Consider the following 18082-nt stretch of genomic DNA (forward strand, 5'->3'; position numbering starts at 1 on the left):
AGCTGAGTCAATCCTACTTCTGTGGTCCCATGTCCCCAGGGAATCTGTAGGTGTAGGTCCTATATTGTGCTCACATCCTGGTCATAATCCCCAAAACAACAACAACAAAGGTGAAATCTCTCTCTCTCTCTCTCTCTCTCTCTCTCACACACACACACACACACACACACACACACCAGAACACAACCTCAGTTTTACAGTTCATTTGGTCCCAAGCATCCATAATCTAAAGAGGAAGATCCACCCCCCAAATCAGTCAGGTGTATTTCTAACACCACTGTGCCTATCATCACTGAGCAAGTGAGGAGCATAATAATCATAATAAGAACCACGTATTAAGGGCCTGCTGTGTGCCACGGACTATGTCCCCTTGTGTACTTTTTATTCACCTCATTTGATACACAATATGAGACATTTGTCATTGTGCCCACTTTGCAAATGAGGAAACAGTTTGAGACAGAGCAAGTGACTTGCCCACAGCATTGGCACGTGGAACCAGGATGTCGACCCTTGGCCTGGGTTGAAGTCCGTGTTCTTTCCACTGTCCTAGCAGCTGAGGGGTGCAGAACCCCTTGGCTGAGATAGACACACTGTGGCAGGCAGGAAGGATCCCAGCCTCACCTGGATGCCCATGCTGGGAGCTCTAGCTGGAAAACTGAACCACTTCAGGCAAAGCAGGACCACAAGGCGGAGGAGGGTGGTTGGCTGGGTGGAAGACCACTGCCCTCGTGGTGCTACACGGTGCCCCTGCCCTGATGCAGCTGGTCTGGCTCCTTCTCATATCTGGGAGGCCTTGTGTAGGTCCTCAGGGAGGTGAGGTTCTAGTCTCTGTTCTTCTTGTCCTGAGTATAAAACTGCCACACTCTGCCCATGGGTTTCTGGTTACATGGGAAGGGGCCTGATGCCTTATGTCACCACCATGCACTTCCCGATGTTCTGCACAGGAGCAGGAGGGCTGGAGCTGTCCCCTCCCCTTCTACACGGCCGGGCCCAGGGACTGCAACTCTGTTAAAATGGGGCAGAGAGAATGTTCTGGGCTCCCAGTGGCCCCTAAGCTGGTTTTGGTCAGTCCTGTGGCCTTGGAAGAAAAATCTTAGAATGGAGCCCTGAAGGCCCATCAGCTGCAGAGAGAAGCCCTGTGCCAGTCCCTGCGTAGTTCATGCACCAGCTCCCCAGGGCAGCAGAACCAGGACAGCTGGAGGCCACAGTGGTGTCTCTGGTCTGGTAAAGGATCAGGGAAACTGAGTGCACTCAGGGAGAGAGAGCAGAGAGGCTGCATGACGGGAGACTGCAAATACTCAGCAGGACTTATGCACAGCCACGTGGCCCGGGATGGAGTCCAATGAGACATGAAAGAAGCAGCCAGGGTGCCCTGGGTGGCTCAGCTGGTTAAGCATCTGATTCTTGATTTTGGCTCAATTCATGATCTCAGGGTTGTGAGCTCAAGCCCCATGTCAGGCTCCATGTTTAGTGCAGAATCTGCTTAAGATTCTCTCTCCCTCTGTCCCTTTCTTTCCCTCAAAAGAAAGAAAGAAAGAAAGAAAGAAAGAAAGAAAGAAAGAAAGAAAGAAAGAAAGAATAAAATAATAAGCAGCATTCTGAAAAAACTGAAGCACTCATCCAGATGTAAGGACTCCTAGGTGAGGGCTGCAGCTACAGCCTCTCTGGAGGCAGAAGGGCCTAGGTAGACCCTCCAGGCCATACAGTCCCTGCTCAATTTCCACTATCAGCCTTGAAATATCACCTCAGTGATCAAGGGCTAGAGGCAGGGACCCAGCTAACCCTCTGCCACCTGCCAGGGAGTTTGGGGCTGGAAAAGCACCAGGATCCATAAAGCAAGGGGCTCCTGGGACTGAACCCCCCTCTGGAATACCCACACCCTCAGAATCTGCACTATACCAGCTCTGCAGGCCAGGCATCTGCAGGTAGAAATGCTCCTGTGTGTGTGTCTGGTCCTCAGAAAGCCCCAGTGCAGGTGAAGAGGACATCTCCATGATCACAAATTCTGTGACCTTCTGTATGGAGGACAACAAAAGGTACAGATTACATGTCTCCTGTTTGAGAACTGGGGCACTCGGACTGCCAGGCAGCAGCTAAGTCCCTCCCTGTGCAGGCTGCATAGGTCCAATGGTCAGGCCCCCCTTCAGGATGCAGGGTTCACCCTCAGCTGCTGGGAAGCTGCGGGCTTGGCAGCTTGCCTCCATATGAGTCCTTTTGAGAATTGCCTCAGAGGAGTGTCCTCACCCAGAGTCATGGCCCTCTCTGGGCAGCCACATCCAATCATCAGCCATCTAGAGGGTATGAAGGCCCAACCATTTGGCCTCCAATTCAGGGCCATCCAGAAGGGTCAGAGCTTCCATAGAATGGGCTGAGGCCTTCACTGAGGCTGCACAGCAGCCCAGATTCTCATGCTGCTCCAACTACCCTGCTTCCCTTCCCATAACAGGTCTTGATCTTCAGGATACCACCAGTAGACCTCCCTCACACATCTCCCTCCCAGAACCTGCATCCTGGGGAACCCAATCTGCAACAGCTCTCTGGCCTCCTGACTTTCTCGATTCATTTGTCTTTGGCCCCATGACCCAACTTGGTCTTCTCAGGCCACAATGGGCAGAAGTGGGGCCCTTTCCCTATAGGATCCCTCCTCTTTCTAGAAAAGACTCAGCTGAAGGTCAGAATAGGAACAGGCTTTAGCAGAGAAATGCCTCATCCAATGAACCCACTGCTGGCTTGTTGATGGTGGCCTACCCTTGACCTCCAAGAGGTTTGGATCCCTCTTCTGGGAAAGGAGATTCCCTGTTGCATCATCCAAAAGATTGTGGGTCCCAGAAGAGTCTCAGAAAATTCACAAGCTTGACAATCGTCTCCCGTGGCATCACCCTGGCCCCTGCCACTCCCTGTGAAATGCCCATGGGTGAAGGAGAAGCGACCAGGGGAAGTGCTGAGAGCTCTCCTCATGTGCAGACAGCCCAGCAGCCGGAAGATGAGCCTGTGACCTGGGCCAGCCCCTGTGCAAGCGCTTCCCAGAAAAAGAAAAGGCAGGTGACATCTGTGGATATTTACAGCCCCACACAGCATGATGGGAGGTGTCGAAAGACGCCTGTCTGACAACAAAACCCATCCCAAGGGCTGGAACCTCTCCAGGGTGGGATGGAGTATCAAAGAGCCTAGCATCTCATCAGCAAGGCCATGCTGTCTGTTGAAGCTAAAAACAAGAGCAGATGCTCAACATAACAGGCCCTCAGCTCGGCCATCCCACCAGGCCAAAGTTTACCAAGGATGCCAGGAAGAGGCAGATGTCAGAAGTGACCGAGTGGTCAGGCCCCAAGGAATATTCTCTCTAGCTCAGCCAGTAGTGGCCGTGGCATCTTCCTCTTCCTGTCACTTGGCCTCCACTTTTCCCACTGGCTCTGGCAGAGCCTCGCATAAAAATCAACATTTCCCTAAGCCTCAATTTCTCATCTATACAACGAGGATAACTGTACATCCATCACCTGAACCTCATGTCTCACACACGTGAAAATTGCCTTTGTGATCATTCATTCATTCAAGGAATGAATCAGGTTCCAGCTTTTTGCCAGTGGTTGGGGAAGTAGAAATAAATGTGATGAGGACATGACCTGAAGACTCTCTAAGTGTAACTGAGGCAGAGGCCTGACCTCGCAGGTTGCAGAAGGCCCTAGAAGCAAGGAAGCATGAGTCAGGGAAAGTAGGCAGCTCTTCCAAAAAGCCCGGCCAAGAAGGGAAGCTCAAGGGGCCCCTGGGTAGGTGAGTAGGTTAAGCTTCCTACTCTTGCTGTTGGCTCAGGTCATGATCTCAAGGTTGTGAGACTGAGCCCCATGTCAGGCTCCCGGCTCAGTGCAGAGTCTACTAAAGATGCTCTCTCTAGCTTGCCACCTGCAACCCCCCACCGTGCTCACATGCACTTTCTTTCTCAAATAAGTAAATAAACCTTAAAAAGAAAAAAGAAAAGAAACTCAAGATGGGGTGGTGGCTAAAGGATGACGCAGATTTGACGTACTGATGGGAAGGAGCCAACACATGAGAAAGGTGGAACATACAAGAGACAGGGGATCCCAGCAGAGTGGAGGGAGTCAGGTTGGATCCAGAAGGTCAGCCCTGAGAGTAAGACACCTCCCCAAGGCTTACCTTCTGTGGGTTCCACAGCAAAGCAAATAAAACAAAACCCTTATTTCTCAGCATTGGGATCATCTGTGCGCTCTCCTGGCCCCACCACACCTGGGAGCTCCTGAGGTCTCCCCTTCATCAGTGTGACCCAAGCCAGTGCCTGGAACTCCCAGGTACTCAGCTAATTTGAATAAATGACCCTACATGCTCGTCCCTCCCCCATGGTAGGCAAGTTTCAGAAATGCTGTCAGACTCCTCGAGAATCGAGAATCATTTCCCTGAAGTGCTGAGCTTTGCAGACTGGCCGGGAGGCTGCAGCCTCTTCCCAAGAGAACACCTCCCGGCTTTGAACCCTCAGCCATTCAAAACACAAACACACTCATACACAGAGCTGGAGCCAGGGGTGAAATGTCAGCACCATTCTGGACTCAAATCAATCAGCTCAATGCTTGGCCGCACTAGCTAAGCCACCTCGCCTTGGGCCTGCCGTTGCCCATATGGAAGCACAGGGGATTCATTTCCTGTCCTGGCTACGACTCCAGCTGAAGCAAACAAAACAAAACAAAACAAAAGGAAAAAATCTCCTACTTGAGTTAAACTTATCTTCTGACGGTTGAGCCTATCAACTTCGTGGCAAATCTCCTCCACAACACCACATAAAGATCTGGCCTCTGGTCACCAAGGACCAGGCCACCCTAGATATTCCAAAAGGAAGCCAGCCAAGGTCCAGCTGGCCTGTGCCTTGTGTTGGGACAACTCTGAGTAGAATTTCCTGAGACCTCGAAGGCCCCAGGTGGCTTACGGGAAAGAGCACTCCCTTAGGAGCAAGAGACCCAGGTTTCCAGCTCTGCATCAGCCACTGCTCAGCTGGATGACCTTGGCCAAGTCTTCCGACATCTCTGAGCCTCAGTCTCTGCATGTGAGTTGGTCCATTTGGGCTGCTATAACAACATGGTGTCCGGAACCTCCCAGGTACTCAGGGCTTAGAAATGACAAGCATTTACTTCTCCCTCTTCTAGAGGCTGGTAAGTCCAATATCAGAGCTCCGGCAGTTCTGGTGTTTAGTGAGGGCCAGCTTCCTGGTTCACTGTGTCCTCCCATGGCAGAAGGGAAAGGAATGCGCTCTGGGACCTCTTTTAAGAGGGCACTAATCTCATTCATAAGGGCTCCACCATCATGACCTAATCAACCCCCAAAGGTCCCCTCCTTCTAACACCACCACATTGGGGAATAGGTTTCAGTGTACATGTTTGGAAGGGAGGACACAAATATTCAGTCTACAACAGCATCTACACCATGGAAATACGGAACAGCATAACCAAAAGCCCTTGCTAAAGAGTAAAGTGCCATTTCAAAGGTAAGAAACAATGGCATGATGATATGATGTTGATAAAGATGATGCTGTCACCTCAGCTATTTGCCAAGTGAGCTAACTGGAAGGACATCTCTTGCTGGAATGTAGCTTAAGGAACTAGTTTTTTTTTTTAAAGATTCATTTATTTATTTGAGAGAGAGAGAAAGAGCAGGGAGAGGGGCAGAGGGATAGAGTCTCAAGCAGTCTTCCCCTCTGATCGTGGAGCCCCACAGGGGGCTCGATCTCACAAGCCCTGAAGCCATGACCTAAGCCAAAACCAAGAGTCAGACACTCAGCCAACTGAGCCACCCATGCACCCCAAGGAAACTACTTTTTAAATTAAATCTAGAGGTGAAGTAATGGTACTATATCCCGCGCTTGATGCTGACTCCTTTGATCATGTCCCAGGTCATGTCCCAGATGTAGAGTCAGTCCACAACCTTGCCAGAACCCCAACTAAGTGCCAGGCCCTGTGCTGGGCACACAAGAGCACACAGATAATGACAACACCCTCTGCCCTCCAGAATCTCTCAATCCGTCCACAGCAGTGTAATCAGCAACCTTTCTAGAGGCTAATTTGGAAATAGGATTCAAAAGCCTTGGCCCAATGTATACCCCTTGTGGATACCCAATAATTCTCCATAGGAATTTATCCTAAGGAAGTGATTAAAGGTGTTGACAAAATTTAGCTGAAAAGATGTTCACAAAGTTTCTGTTCCAAAATGATGGAGTAACTTGTATCAGACTAACTCTACTTGAGGCAAAAGTTACAAGCTCTAGATAATTTTTAAAACAATTATATGAAGACCCTCGAGAGCAACAAAAATCCAGCAGACAGTGAAGGGATTCAACTTTTGCAAAAAGAGAATAGAACTTGCTACATTGGGGTGCCTGGGTGGCTCAGTCAGTTGAGCATCTGCATTCAGCTCAGGTCATGACCCCAAAACCCTGGGATTGAGTCCCACATTGAGCCTGCCTCTCCCTCTGCCTCCCTCTCTCTTTATCTCTCATAAATAAATAAAATCTTTAAAAATAAATTAATTAATTAAAAAAAACTTGCTACACTCATGGCTTTTCCTCTGAGGGCCAAATTTAGTTCAGGCAGCACAAGGTGGCCAGAACATAAGTCAAAAACTGCAGTTGTTTAGGCTGCCAGAGGATCTGGAAACTGAAGGAAGAAATCTAATAAAGAACAAGCTACATAGAGCACAGAGCCCCAAACTGTGTGTACAAACTCCCCTGAAGTCCTTGGCTGACCTCTGAATTGTGCACGTGTAGGGAAGACTCCAATGAGCTCAGCAGAAAACAACAGAGAGGAGGCTCTAAAAGCTGAGCAGAGATATCAGCTGCCACCCAATGGGAAGAGGAAGATTTAGAGCTTTAGCATCTCTGAGTCTGGAGCTTAAGTCTCTCCATGTAGGGCCTGCCTTTGCAACCACAGAAAGACCAAGCCTTAGGAGTAAAAACTATATCTCAGGCCTAAGGGATTTTCATTACCCACCCAGTAAAGCATAAAAACCAAGCCTTCACAAACAGTAATTTAACTGCTTACTAGAACAAAAATCAACATTCTTCGAGGAAACCAGCATCTCTACAACTTATCATTCAAAGTGTCCAATAGAGGGATGCCTGGGTGGCTCAGTTGATTAAGCATCTGCCTTTGGCTCAGGTCATGATCCCAGAACCCAAGGTTCCACATCTGCTGCCTGCTCAGCAGGGAGTCTGTTTCTCCCATGCCTCTCTCCAACCGCATGCTCTCTCTCTCTCTCTCTCTCTCTCTCTCAAAAACAAATAAATATAAATCTTAAAAACAAAGTGTCCAATATATAAGCAAAAGTTATTAACATGGAAGGAAAGAAAAATGGGGCAGTTGTGACCTAAGTCAACAGAAAATATCAACACAAATAAACCTTAAGATGACCCAGATTTGGAAATAGAAGACAAGGATTTTAAAAATAGCTATGATATATAAGCTCTAGTATATAAAATAAATTATGATCATAGTAAATGAATAAATGGAGAAATCTTATTAGGGAACTATAAACCAAACACACACAGAAATGAAAATTCTAGAACTGAAAAAACATTATCTGAAATGGGCTTAACAGAAGATTGTAGACGTCAGAAGTGTCAATGAATTGGAGGATAGATCAATAGAATTATCCAGACTGAAGAACAGAGGGGAAAAATGCAGAACCTTGATGATACTATCAAGCAATCTAACACATAAGCAAATGGACCCTCAGGAAGAGAAGAGAGAACAGGGAAGAAAAAATATTGACAAAATAATGAACAAAATTTCCCTAACAAAACAAACACACAAACAACAACAACAACAAAGCACACTGGCTTATATACCCAAGATGCTCAAAGGAGCCCAAGCAGAATTAAGAAAATCTCACCTGAAAAAAAAAAGGAAAAAAAAAAGAAAATCTCACCTGATAGCATCATAGTCAAACAGCTGAAAGACAAGGATAATGAAACATCTTGAAAACAGCCAGGGTGGGGAAACAAGACACATTCTAGAAGGGAAACAACAAAATGAATACAGCAGACCTCTCACCAGGAACAATGGATGCCCAAAGACAGTGGAATAAACAATCTGTTTAAAGTACTGAAAGAAAAAAAATCAACCCAGAATTATGAACTCAATGAAAATATTATTCCAAAATTGGAGTATTGGAGGTGATGTGGGAAGAAACTGTAACCCTTGGACATTGCTGGTGAGAATGTAAAATGGTATAGCCACTGTGAAAAAAAGTTTTGCAGCTCCTCTGCCAGTTAAACACAGAATTATGGTATGACTCAGAAATACCAATCCTAAGCAAAAATCAGAAAGAATCGAAAACAGGTGTTCAAACAAAACTTGTACATGAATGTTCACAGCAGCACTATTCACAACAGCCAAAAGGTGGAAACAACCCAAATGTCCATCAACTGATGAATGAATAAACAAAATGTGGTATATCCATATAATGGAATATTATTCATTATTCAGATATATGCCACAATTTGGATGAAGCTTCAAAGCATTATGCTAAGTAAAAGAAGTCAGACACAAAAGGCCACATATTGCATGATTCTATTTATATGAAATATCCAGAATAGGCAAATCGATAGAGACAAAACAGATTTGTGGTTGCCAGGGGCTAAAGGAAGGAAGGAATGAGAAATGACTGCTTAATGGGTATAGGGTTTCCCTTAGGGGGGAGAAAAAAGTTCTGGAACTAGACAGTGGTCATGTTTGCAAAACATTATGAATGTACTTAATACCACTGAATTGTATACTCCAGAACATTTAGAATGGTAAATCTTATGTGTATTTTGCCACAAATTAATCAGTTAATTGACTATTAAAAATAAATTAAGGCAAAATAGATAATAAATTTTTTTAAGTAGAGAGAATTCACTACAAGAAGACCTCGCTACAAGACATGCTCAAAGAGAAGGGATACTGAGTGGAGGCTCAGAGCTCTAGGCAGAATAAAGATCACTGGAAATGACTCTTCCCTCCTCTTTTTAAAAAAAATATTTTATATATTTGTTCATGAGAGAAGCAGCAGAGACATAGACAGAGGGAGAAGCAGGGTCCCAGAGGGAGCCTGATGTGGGATTCAATCCCAGGACCCCAGCATCACGACCTGAGCCAAAGGCAGACACTCAACTACTGAGTCACCCATGTGCCCATTCCCTCCCTTTTTAAAAAGATAATCTGTTTAATGCAAAAATTATACTATTGAACTGGGAGGCTTTTCACATATTTAGATTGTAAATATACAGCATCAATAGCACAAAGGTCAGTGGGGCAGATAAATGGAAGCATATTGTTTTTTAAAACTACTAAGAAATAGGGGATCCCTGGGTGGCGCAGCGGTTTGGCGCCTGCCTTTGGCCCAGGGCGTGATCCTGGAGACCCGGGATCGAATCCCACATCGGGCTCCCGGTGCATGGAGCCTGCTTCTCCCTCTGCCTGTGTCTCTGCCTCTCTCTCTCTCTCTCTGTGACTATCATAAATAAATAATAAAAAAAAATTAAAAAAAAAACTACTAAGAAATAATACAGAGAACTATAAATACAAACTCAATAAAGGAAAAGGTGCAATTTCTGCTTCCAGTCATGGCAGATCAGTTCATCCTGAACTTGCTCCCCCACCATAAACTAGAAAATTGGACAAAATTTATGAAACAAATATTTGTAGACATTGAATAGGAGGCAATTCAGAACAGTATTTCCTGAGGGAAGAAAACAAATGAGGCAATTCCTAGAGGCACCTTCCCGACCAGAGCTCATGGAAGGAAGAAAACAAGGTGCAACATGGCAATCTCTCTGAGCTCAGGGAGGCTGTGCCAACGTTGGTGGACAAAATACCAGAGAGAAGAGAATTATGGAGAAAATTATTCATTGGGTCAAAACTTACTGATCTGTACACTCCTGGTGTGTGTAAATTATATATACATAATAAGTTGTACATCAGTTACACCTCAGTAAATTTGATTTTTAAAATGCACAGATAATTATTAAATTAAGGAATAGAGCACATCAAGGCGCCTGGGTGGCTCAGTCAGTTAAGCATCCGACTTTTGATTTTGGCTGAGGTTGTCATCTCAGGGCTCAGTGTTGGGCTCTGTACTCAGCAGGGAGTCTGCTGGAGAATCTCTCTCCCTCTCCTTCTGCTTCCCCCCTAAAATAAATAAATCATAAAAAATAAACAAATAGAACACATGGATAGCCATATATCTGTTAAAGGAAACAAATTTGTTATCAAAATCTTCCCCACAGGGGTCCCTAGGTGGCTCAGTTGGTTAAGCACAGACTCTTGATTTTGGCTCAGGTCACGTGTAATCTCAGGGTTTTGAGATCAAACCTGACTTGGGATTCTCTCTCTTTCTCTCTCTGCCCTTCCCTCCTGCTTGGCTGTGTATGAGAGTATGAGAGCACTCATACTCTCTCTCTCTCAAAAAAAAAAAAAAAAAAAAGAAAGGAAGGAAGGAAGAAAGAAAGAAAGAAAGAAAGAAAGAAAGAAAGAAAGAAAGAAAAAGAAAAAGAAAAAGAAAAGAAAGAAAACTTGCCCACAAGAAACTACAGGTCCTCATAGTTTTACTGTGAATTCTATTAAATATTTAAGGAAAAAGTAATACCAACTACTTTACAAAAAAGTGATTTTATAAAATAGAGGAGGAGGGAAATTGTCCCAATTCTTTTTACGAGAACAGCATAACCCTCCCTCATCACCAAAAACTGGTAGATGTTACAAGGAAAGAAATTTACAGATAAATATCAAATACAGAAATAGAAAAATGGGGCATCTGGATGGCTCAGATGGTCAAGCATCTGCCTCCGGCTCAGGTCATAATCTCCAGGTGCTGGGATCAAGCCCCACATCAGGCTCCCTTCTCTACAGGGAATCTGCTTCTCCCTCTCCCTGTGCCTCTCCCCCTGCTTGTGTTCTCTCTCTCTCTCTCTCTCTCATGAATAAATAAAAAATCTTTAAAAAAGAAAATAAATAGAAAAATGAATAATACATCCAAATGTGGTTGATCTCAGTAATAATAATGTTATTCCCAAGAACAAAGGGTTGGTTTAGTATTCCAAATCAATGTAATTTGTCATATTAACAAAATAAAGGATTAAAAAATGATCACCTCAGGACAGAAGCAGAAAAAAGCATTTGACAAGATTCAGCACCACTCTTGATAAGGAGTCTCAACAAACTCAGACTAAAAGTGACTATCCTCATCTGATACACAGCATATATGAAAAAAATATACTACTAAAAACATACTTGATACTGAAATGGAGAACTTCTCCCCACCCATGATCAGAAACAAGGCAACTATACCTATTCTCCCACTTCTGTTTAACATCTTACCAGAAGTTGTAGCCACTCCAGTAAAGCAAGAAAAATAAAATAAAATGCATTCATAATTGAAAGGAAGAAAGCAAACATCTTTATTCACAGAGGACATAATAGTTTATGTAGAAAATCCAAAGAAATCTATAAATAAGCTACTAGAACTAATAAATGAATTTAGCATGGTTTTTACATATGAAGTTAATGTTAAAAATCAAATATATTTCTATATACTAAGAGAAAAATAAGTATGAAATGAAAATTTAGAAAGCAATCTCATTTTTCAAAAAATACCAAAACCACAAAACAGTTAGAAATAAATTTAATAAGAGACAAGCAATACCTCTACTACTCTGGAAGCTAAAAATTAAGTACCTAAATAAATGGAGAGCTATACTATGTTCATGAATCAGGAGACTCATTAAGATATCTATTCTCCCCAAATTGGTCTATAAATTCATCACAGTCCTACTCCCCATCACAGTTTTGTTTTGTTTTTTTTTTTTGCAGACATTGTTAAATTATATAAAGTTTTTATGGAGATGCAAAAGGACTAAAGTGTAAAAGTAGTCTTGAAAAAGAAGAAACTGCATTTCATTTTATTTCATTCCCACTAGCACAGCTAATGTTAAAAAGACTAACACACCAAATATTGGCTAGAATGTGGAGCAACTGAAACACACTTTGCTTGTGGGACTAACAAATGTTAAAACCTCTTTGGAAAATAATTTGGCTATTTCTTATCAAGTTAAACAACCCAGTTAAAAATGAACAAAAGTCTTGAACAGATAACTTCACAAGGAAAGATGTAAGAATGGCTGGTAAGTATGTCAGATAGACATACAAGATGATGCTCAAGGGGCACCTGGGTGGCTCAGTGGTTGAGCATCTGCCTTTGGCTCAGGTCATGATCCCAGGGTCCTGGGATTGAGTCCTGCATCGGGCTCCCTGCAGGGACTCTGTGTCTCTCATGAATATATAAATAAAATATTTTATAAAAAAGATGCTCAATATCATTACTCAACAGAGAAGTACAAAATAAAATCACAATGACAGAGCATTTCACACCCTCAAGAATAGCTGAAATGAAAAAGACTGACAACACCAAATGTTGGCAATGATGAGGAGCAACTGGGACACACTTTGCTGGTGGGAGTGCAACCTGGTAAAACCACTTCAGGAAACAGTTTGGGTCTTTCCTATAAAGCTAGACTTACAACCTGACCTAGCAATTCTACTTGTAGGATTAACCCAGGGGAAATAAAAACATATGTTCACAGAAAGACAAGGATGTTTGCAGAAGTTGTATTCTTAAAGCCAAAAACTAGAGACAATCCAAAGATCTATCCACAGGACAACACATAAATAATATTGTGCTTATTTACACAATGGAATAACATCCAGTAATAAAAATTAGTAAACTACTGATATACACATCACAGTATGAATAAATCTCAACAACATATTAATTGAAAGAAACCATGCACAAGAGTATAGATTATATGGTTTCATTTATATGAAGTTCAGAGAATAGACCAAACTGATTTCTGATGATAGATATCAGGACAGTGGCTGCTAAGGGATGAGGACTTTCCAGGAGGTGATGTTAATTCATACATGTATCAAAACTCCTAGGGGCGCCTGGCTAGCTTAGTGGTTGAGCATCTCCCTTTTGATTCAGGTCCTGGGATCAAGTCCTGCATCGGGCTCCCCGCAGGGAGCTTCTCCCTCTGCCTATGTCTCTGCCTCTCTCTTTCTCTCTCTGCCTCTCATGAATAAACAAATAATATCTTTAAAAAAAAACTCCTCAAAGTGTACACTCAATTAAGATTGGTGCCTATCAGAGTATGTAAACTTTATGTCAGAAAAATAAAAAAGAAAGAAAAAGAAAAAAGATGTTTACAGTAATATCATCAATAATTTAAAACTTGGGAGCAACTTAAACACCTTGCAGTATGGGTTTAGTTAATAAAGGGTATACCTGGGATGACTGAGTGGCTCAGAGATTAAGTGTCTGCCTTCTGCCCAGGGCGTGATCCTGGAGTCCCGGGATCGAGTCCCACGTCAGACTCCCTGCATGGGGCCTGCTTCTCCCTCTGCCTATGTCTCTGCCTCCCTCTCTCAATCTCTCTCTCTCTTTCTGTCTCTCATGAATAAATAAATAAAATATTAAAAAATAATAATAAAGGGTATATTCAAATTTTACAGCCATGAAAAATAATGCTATAGAAAACTATCTATTGACAAGGAGAAACATTCATGGTAAATCATATGAAAAAGAAAGTTATCAAAATAGTACAACCAAAGGCACAGAAAAAAAGATCTGTAGGCTTTTCACCAAAGTGACACTCAAGGTTGCCTTGACAGGTGTGATTCTGGGTGTCTTCACCTTTTCTAAGTACTGAACACGTACTTAATTTTTGTAATAAGAAAAAATATAGAAATATACCTATAGTTCTAGATACTTAGACACAGTTAATTTTCCCTATTCATGGTAGCCGTGATCTATAAAGTCACTGTGGTCTTGAATTAACAAATATGAACCACTATTCCTAGGGAGATACAGGGTTAGGCTCCTGCCAGCATCTGGTCACAGCATTTTTGTCAACTTGTTTAACACTAGTTGGGAGGAGTTCATCACTGTCCGTGCCTCCACAGGGAGCGGATAACTGGCAGCTGTGTGTTGAACCATCCTGGTCTCTGTCCCATGGGTTTCTTCTCCTGGAGGATTTGAATCCACACCTTTCGCTGTAATAAACCATAAGCCTGAGTGCAATTGCTTTTTGGCTCTTTGAGTTCTCCCAGTGAATTATCTGACCTAAGGGTGGTCTAGAGCCCTGTGGCCTGCATCTGTATCAGTGTCTCGAATCCCCTTTTGAATCACTTTTGCCAGGCTGCTGGTTAATTCACTGAGTTCAATCAAACATGTGCTCTTTATCTATTTGTCTGAGGTTTATGACTCAGACATCTGAGACTTACACTTCATTTACTGGATCAGTCCTTTAATAAAGAGAACATGAAGAGAGATTTAAAATTGTACATGCTTCAGCACTGCAGTGGTTTCCAGGGGAGGGAGGAAGGAGACCTATTCGGGCCGGGCTCAGTTACCCTTAGAAGAAACAGACAGGCTGCAGGGTGGTGAGCGACAGTTGGGAGGGGGTGGGGAGCAGACATGAAAACACTTGATTACAGCCAGCTGAGGCCAGGATGGGATCAGGGGGGAGCTTAGAGTCTCTGGCAGGTGAGAGAGGGGCCCCCAAAGCCTTCCCAGTGCTGAGCAAAGGCCTCTAAAGATGAGCAGAGGGACAGCTGGGTGGCTCAGCAGTTGAGCGTCTGCCTTCAGCTCAGGGCATGATCGCAGGGTCCTAGGATCGAATCCTGCATCGGGCTCGCCATGGGGAGCCTGCTTCTCCCTCTGCCTGTGTCTCTGCCTCTCTCTGTGTGTCTCTCATGAATAAATAAATAAAAATCTCAAAAAAAATTTTTAAATAAAAAATAGAGATGAGCAGAGAGAGGAGCCTACCCAGGACATCACTGGGTAGAGCCCAATGTGGTTCTAAAATGATCATTGATCATTTAGAGAGCCTTGATCATTGAAAATTCACTCAGTTATTCCACCAGTTACTTCAGGGTAAATCCATCAATTCCCTAGAAACCCCTGCCTGCCTGGCCCCTTGTAGAATCTGGACAGCATGTCTGCTTTGTTCAGTGGGAGGGAAAAAGTGGCTCTCCCCTCCCCATGGCCATAGCTTTGACCACAAAGGTAGATCCAAATCTAGGCTCTCAGGGCCTCAGGCCCAAGGCATCGGGGGTGAATGGTGGTCTCTCACATCAAGTATAGGATCCAGCCACCCACTTGATCACCTGGGGGGAGCCAGTCCTCCCCTCACTCCTGCACTCCCACCTGCCCCTCTCCTAGGAGAGACCCATGGAGGCTCTACACCCTCAAGTGTGCATCAGCTCCCCTCCGAGAAGTAGGCACCTTCTGAGTCAGGAAAGGTGGCACCGTTGAAGCCTTTCTTCAACTCCACATTGGGCCACAGGCCCCGCAAGGCATCATCATCATTATAATTACCATTCTGTCATTATTCTGTTATGTTCTTATTTATAACCCAAAAATCTTAGGTCATTTACAACAGAAGCATGTACCCAAAATATTATAACTTATTAGAACTTTATAATTACCTAACTTATAAAAGCAGATATGGGGGGATCCCTGGGTGGCTCAGCGGTTTAGCTCCTGCATTCGGCTCAGGTTGTGGTTCTGGAGTCCTGGAATCAAGTCCCGCATCGGGCTCCCTGCATGAAGCCTGCTTCTCCCTCTGCCTGTGTCTCTGCCTCTCTCTCTCTCTCTCTCTCTCTCTCTCTCCCTGTGTGTGTGTGTGTGTGTGTGTGTGTGTGTATCTCATGAATAAATAAATAAAATCTTAAAAAAAAATAAAAGCAGATACATAAGCCAAAAGTCAGTGTGTTAGGTCACAAAAAAGATGAGGGAAGATAATTTTCTTAATCAGAAAGTCAACGCCATGGAAAACCACCATTTCCAAATACAAAACTGACCCATGGGCCTCCAGGCTGGCCAGCTAACACGGGGAACAAGATGCTTTGTGACTTTGTCGGTCGGGCAGGACCTGCTTTCCCTGGCCGTGAGCACAGCTAGGATTCGCTGCCGGCCACCCCTGACCCACCTGAGTGCTGGTGTCTGGCCCCATCGGGCTGCAGAGGCAGGTTGAGACCAGGTCCAGGGGCCCAGAAGGAGGACCCCAGCCCTGGGCCCTGTCCCCTGTCCCCCTTCCTCCCTCTGGGCTCCAGCCAGGCAGAAGGGCTGGACAACCCGCCCACTGCCCACCAGGTCCGTTTGCCTCATTCTACAACGGACGTGGCTGCCGGCTGAACAGAGACTCGGTAGCCAGCTCTACCTGCCTCCATTCCAGGCTGAGTGGGATCCAGAGCAAAGACCCCTCCCTTAGGCCAGGACTCATGATGCTCCTCCACTCAACCGATGCACACGGGGACCTCACTGCGGTGCCCACTGGCAGGGTGGTAGAAACACCCAGAGACTCTGAAGCCCGTCCCCCTGCACCCGGTGCCCAGCCCTTGGTCCCGGACTCCCCAGGCCCCCCACAACCCAGGAGACTCACCCTCCTCACAGTTGCTCCCGGTGAAGCCAGGGCAGCATCTCCACTCCAGTGCTGTCACCGTGCGGTAGGACACTCTGTATGTGGGTCTGATCAGAGTCCTGTAACTAACACAAGGGCAGCATCAGGATAGTGTGAGCACCCATCCACTTGCTCCCCCACCACCTGCCATCCCCCTTCTGCAGAGAGCACCCAGCCCAGGCCTCTGGGAGCCTCCTGGGGAGTGGAGCCCATCATCCTGGCCCTGGCCCTGCTGGCTGTGTAGCCCTGGGCAAGTGACCACCCCTCTCTGTGTTACCCAACACATTATAAAGTCCCTCCCAGCTCTGCCTTCCTGCAAGTCTCCAAGCATGGCCACCTACAATGAGAAAATATCTGCCATGGACCGAACTGTGTCCCCAGAATTCATATGTTGAAGCCCTACCCACCCCATCATGTGACTGTGTTTGTATATAGGAGGTTATTATAAGGGTGGGGCCCTAATCCATCAGAACTGGTGGCCTTGTAAGGAGAAGAGGAGAGAGAAAGTGAGAGATTTCTCTGAGCTCATGCACACACCTGAGCAAAGGCTGTGTGAGTACCCAGTGAGAAGGCGGGTGGGCTGGACCTTACACCATTCATACCAGGTGCCTTGTTGGGTCTGAGGCCCCAAGACCCAGGATTTGGATCTCTCTTTCCAGTCAATGCCACAGCCACGGGGAGAGCCACCTGCTTCCTCCCACTGAACAGAGCAGATGTGCTGTCTGGATTCTGCAAGGGGCCAGGGAGGCAGGGATTTCTAGGAAAGTGACTGAGAAAACACATTTCTGTTGTTGAAACCCCCTGGCCTGTGATATTTTGCTATGGCATCCTGAGCTAAGACATTAACCAAGATGACCAAGAAGGAAAAGAAAACCATCCTTAGAACCTGTACAACTTCCAATCACTCAAAAGTTACTGAATTCCAATATTCCAATGATTTGTCCCAATCATTTCTTTTGGTTGATTCATCCAATGAACACTTATTGAGTGCCAACTACATGCAATACTAGTAGACTAATACATGGACTAATAGAACTGAGTCCCATCCTCGAGAGAATCATTAGCCTAGTGGATGAGAGAGACATGTCAATGAAAACTTACCGTCCAGTCATGGGACCCTTGCCCCTGGCAAACCACTGTGGATTCCAGGGCAAAATTTCACACTCCTGCAGTTTTGAGATTTTTCTTGCAAAAAAAGCTTGGGGCTGTTTTGCTAAACTTTGAGACATAAAAGTGACCAAACCACAATGAGCTATCCCCTCACTCCTGTGAGAATTACTACCATCAACAACACTAGAAAGGACCAATGTTGGCAAGGAGTGGACAAAGGGGAACCCTCATGCAGTGTTGGTGGGGATGCAAACAGGTGCAGCCGCTATGGAAAATGGTATGGCATTTCCTCAAAAAATTAAAAATAGAACTTCCATTTGATCCACTCCTGGGGATTTATCCAAAGAAAATAAAAACACTAATTCGAAAAGATACCTGTACCCCATTTCACTGTTGCCTTATGTACAGGAGCTGACACATGGAAACAACCTAAGTGTCCATCGATGGGGAAACGGATAAGAAAAGGTGATGTCTATATAC

At 44.9% G+C, this 18082-nt stretch overlaps 1 protein-coding gene across 2 annotated transcripts in view; it reads right to left on the minus strand.

Moving 5' to 3' along the window:
• COL26A1 (collagen type XXVI alpha 1 chain) overlaps positions 1–18082 on the minus strand; it is a 163296-nt gene that overhangs the window by 72717 nt on the left and 72497 nt on the right. The window contains exon 3 of one of the 2 annotated variants that reach the window (XM_072752960.1): positions 16475–16572. In XM_072752960.1, the coding sequence (XP_072609061.1) occupies positions 16475–16572 (98 nt within the window). Of the gene's footprint in view, positions 1–16474; positions 16579–18082 lie in introns of both variants that reach the window. The other variant, XM_072752959.1, reaches the window with a different exon arrangement.

The sequence above is a fragment of the Vulpes vulpes genome, chromosome 3 (assembly GCF_048418805.1).
Source record: "Vulpes vulpes isolate BD-2025 chromosome 3, VulVul3, whole genome shotgun sequence".
NCBI classification, from domain to species: Eukaryota; Metazoa; Chordata; class Mammalia; order Carnivora; family Canidae; genus Vulpes; species Vulpes vulpes.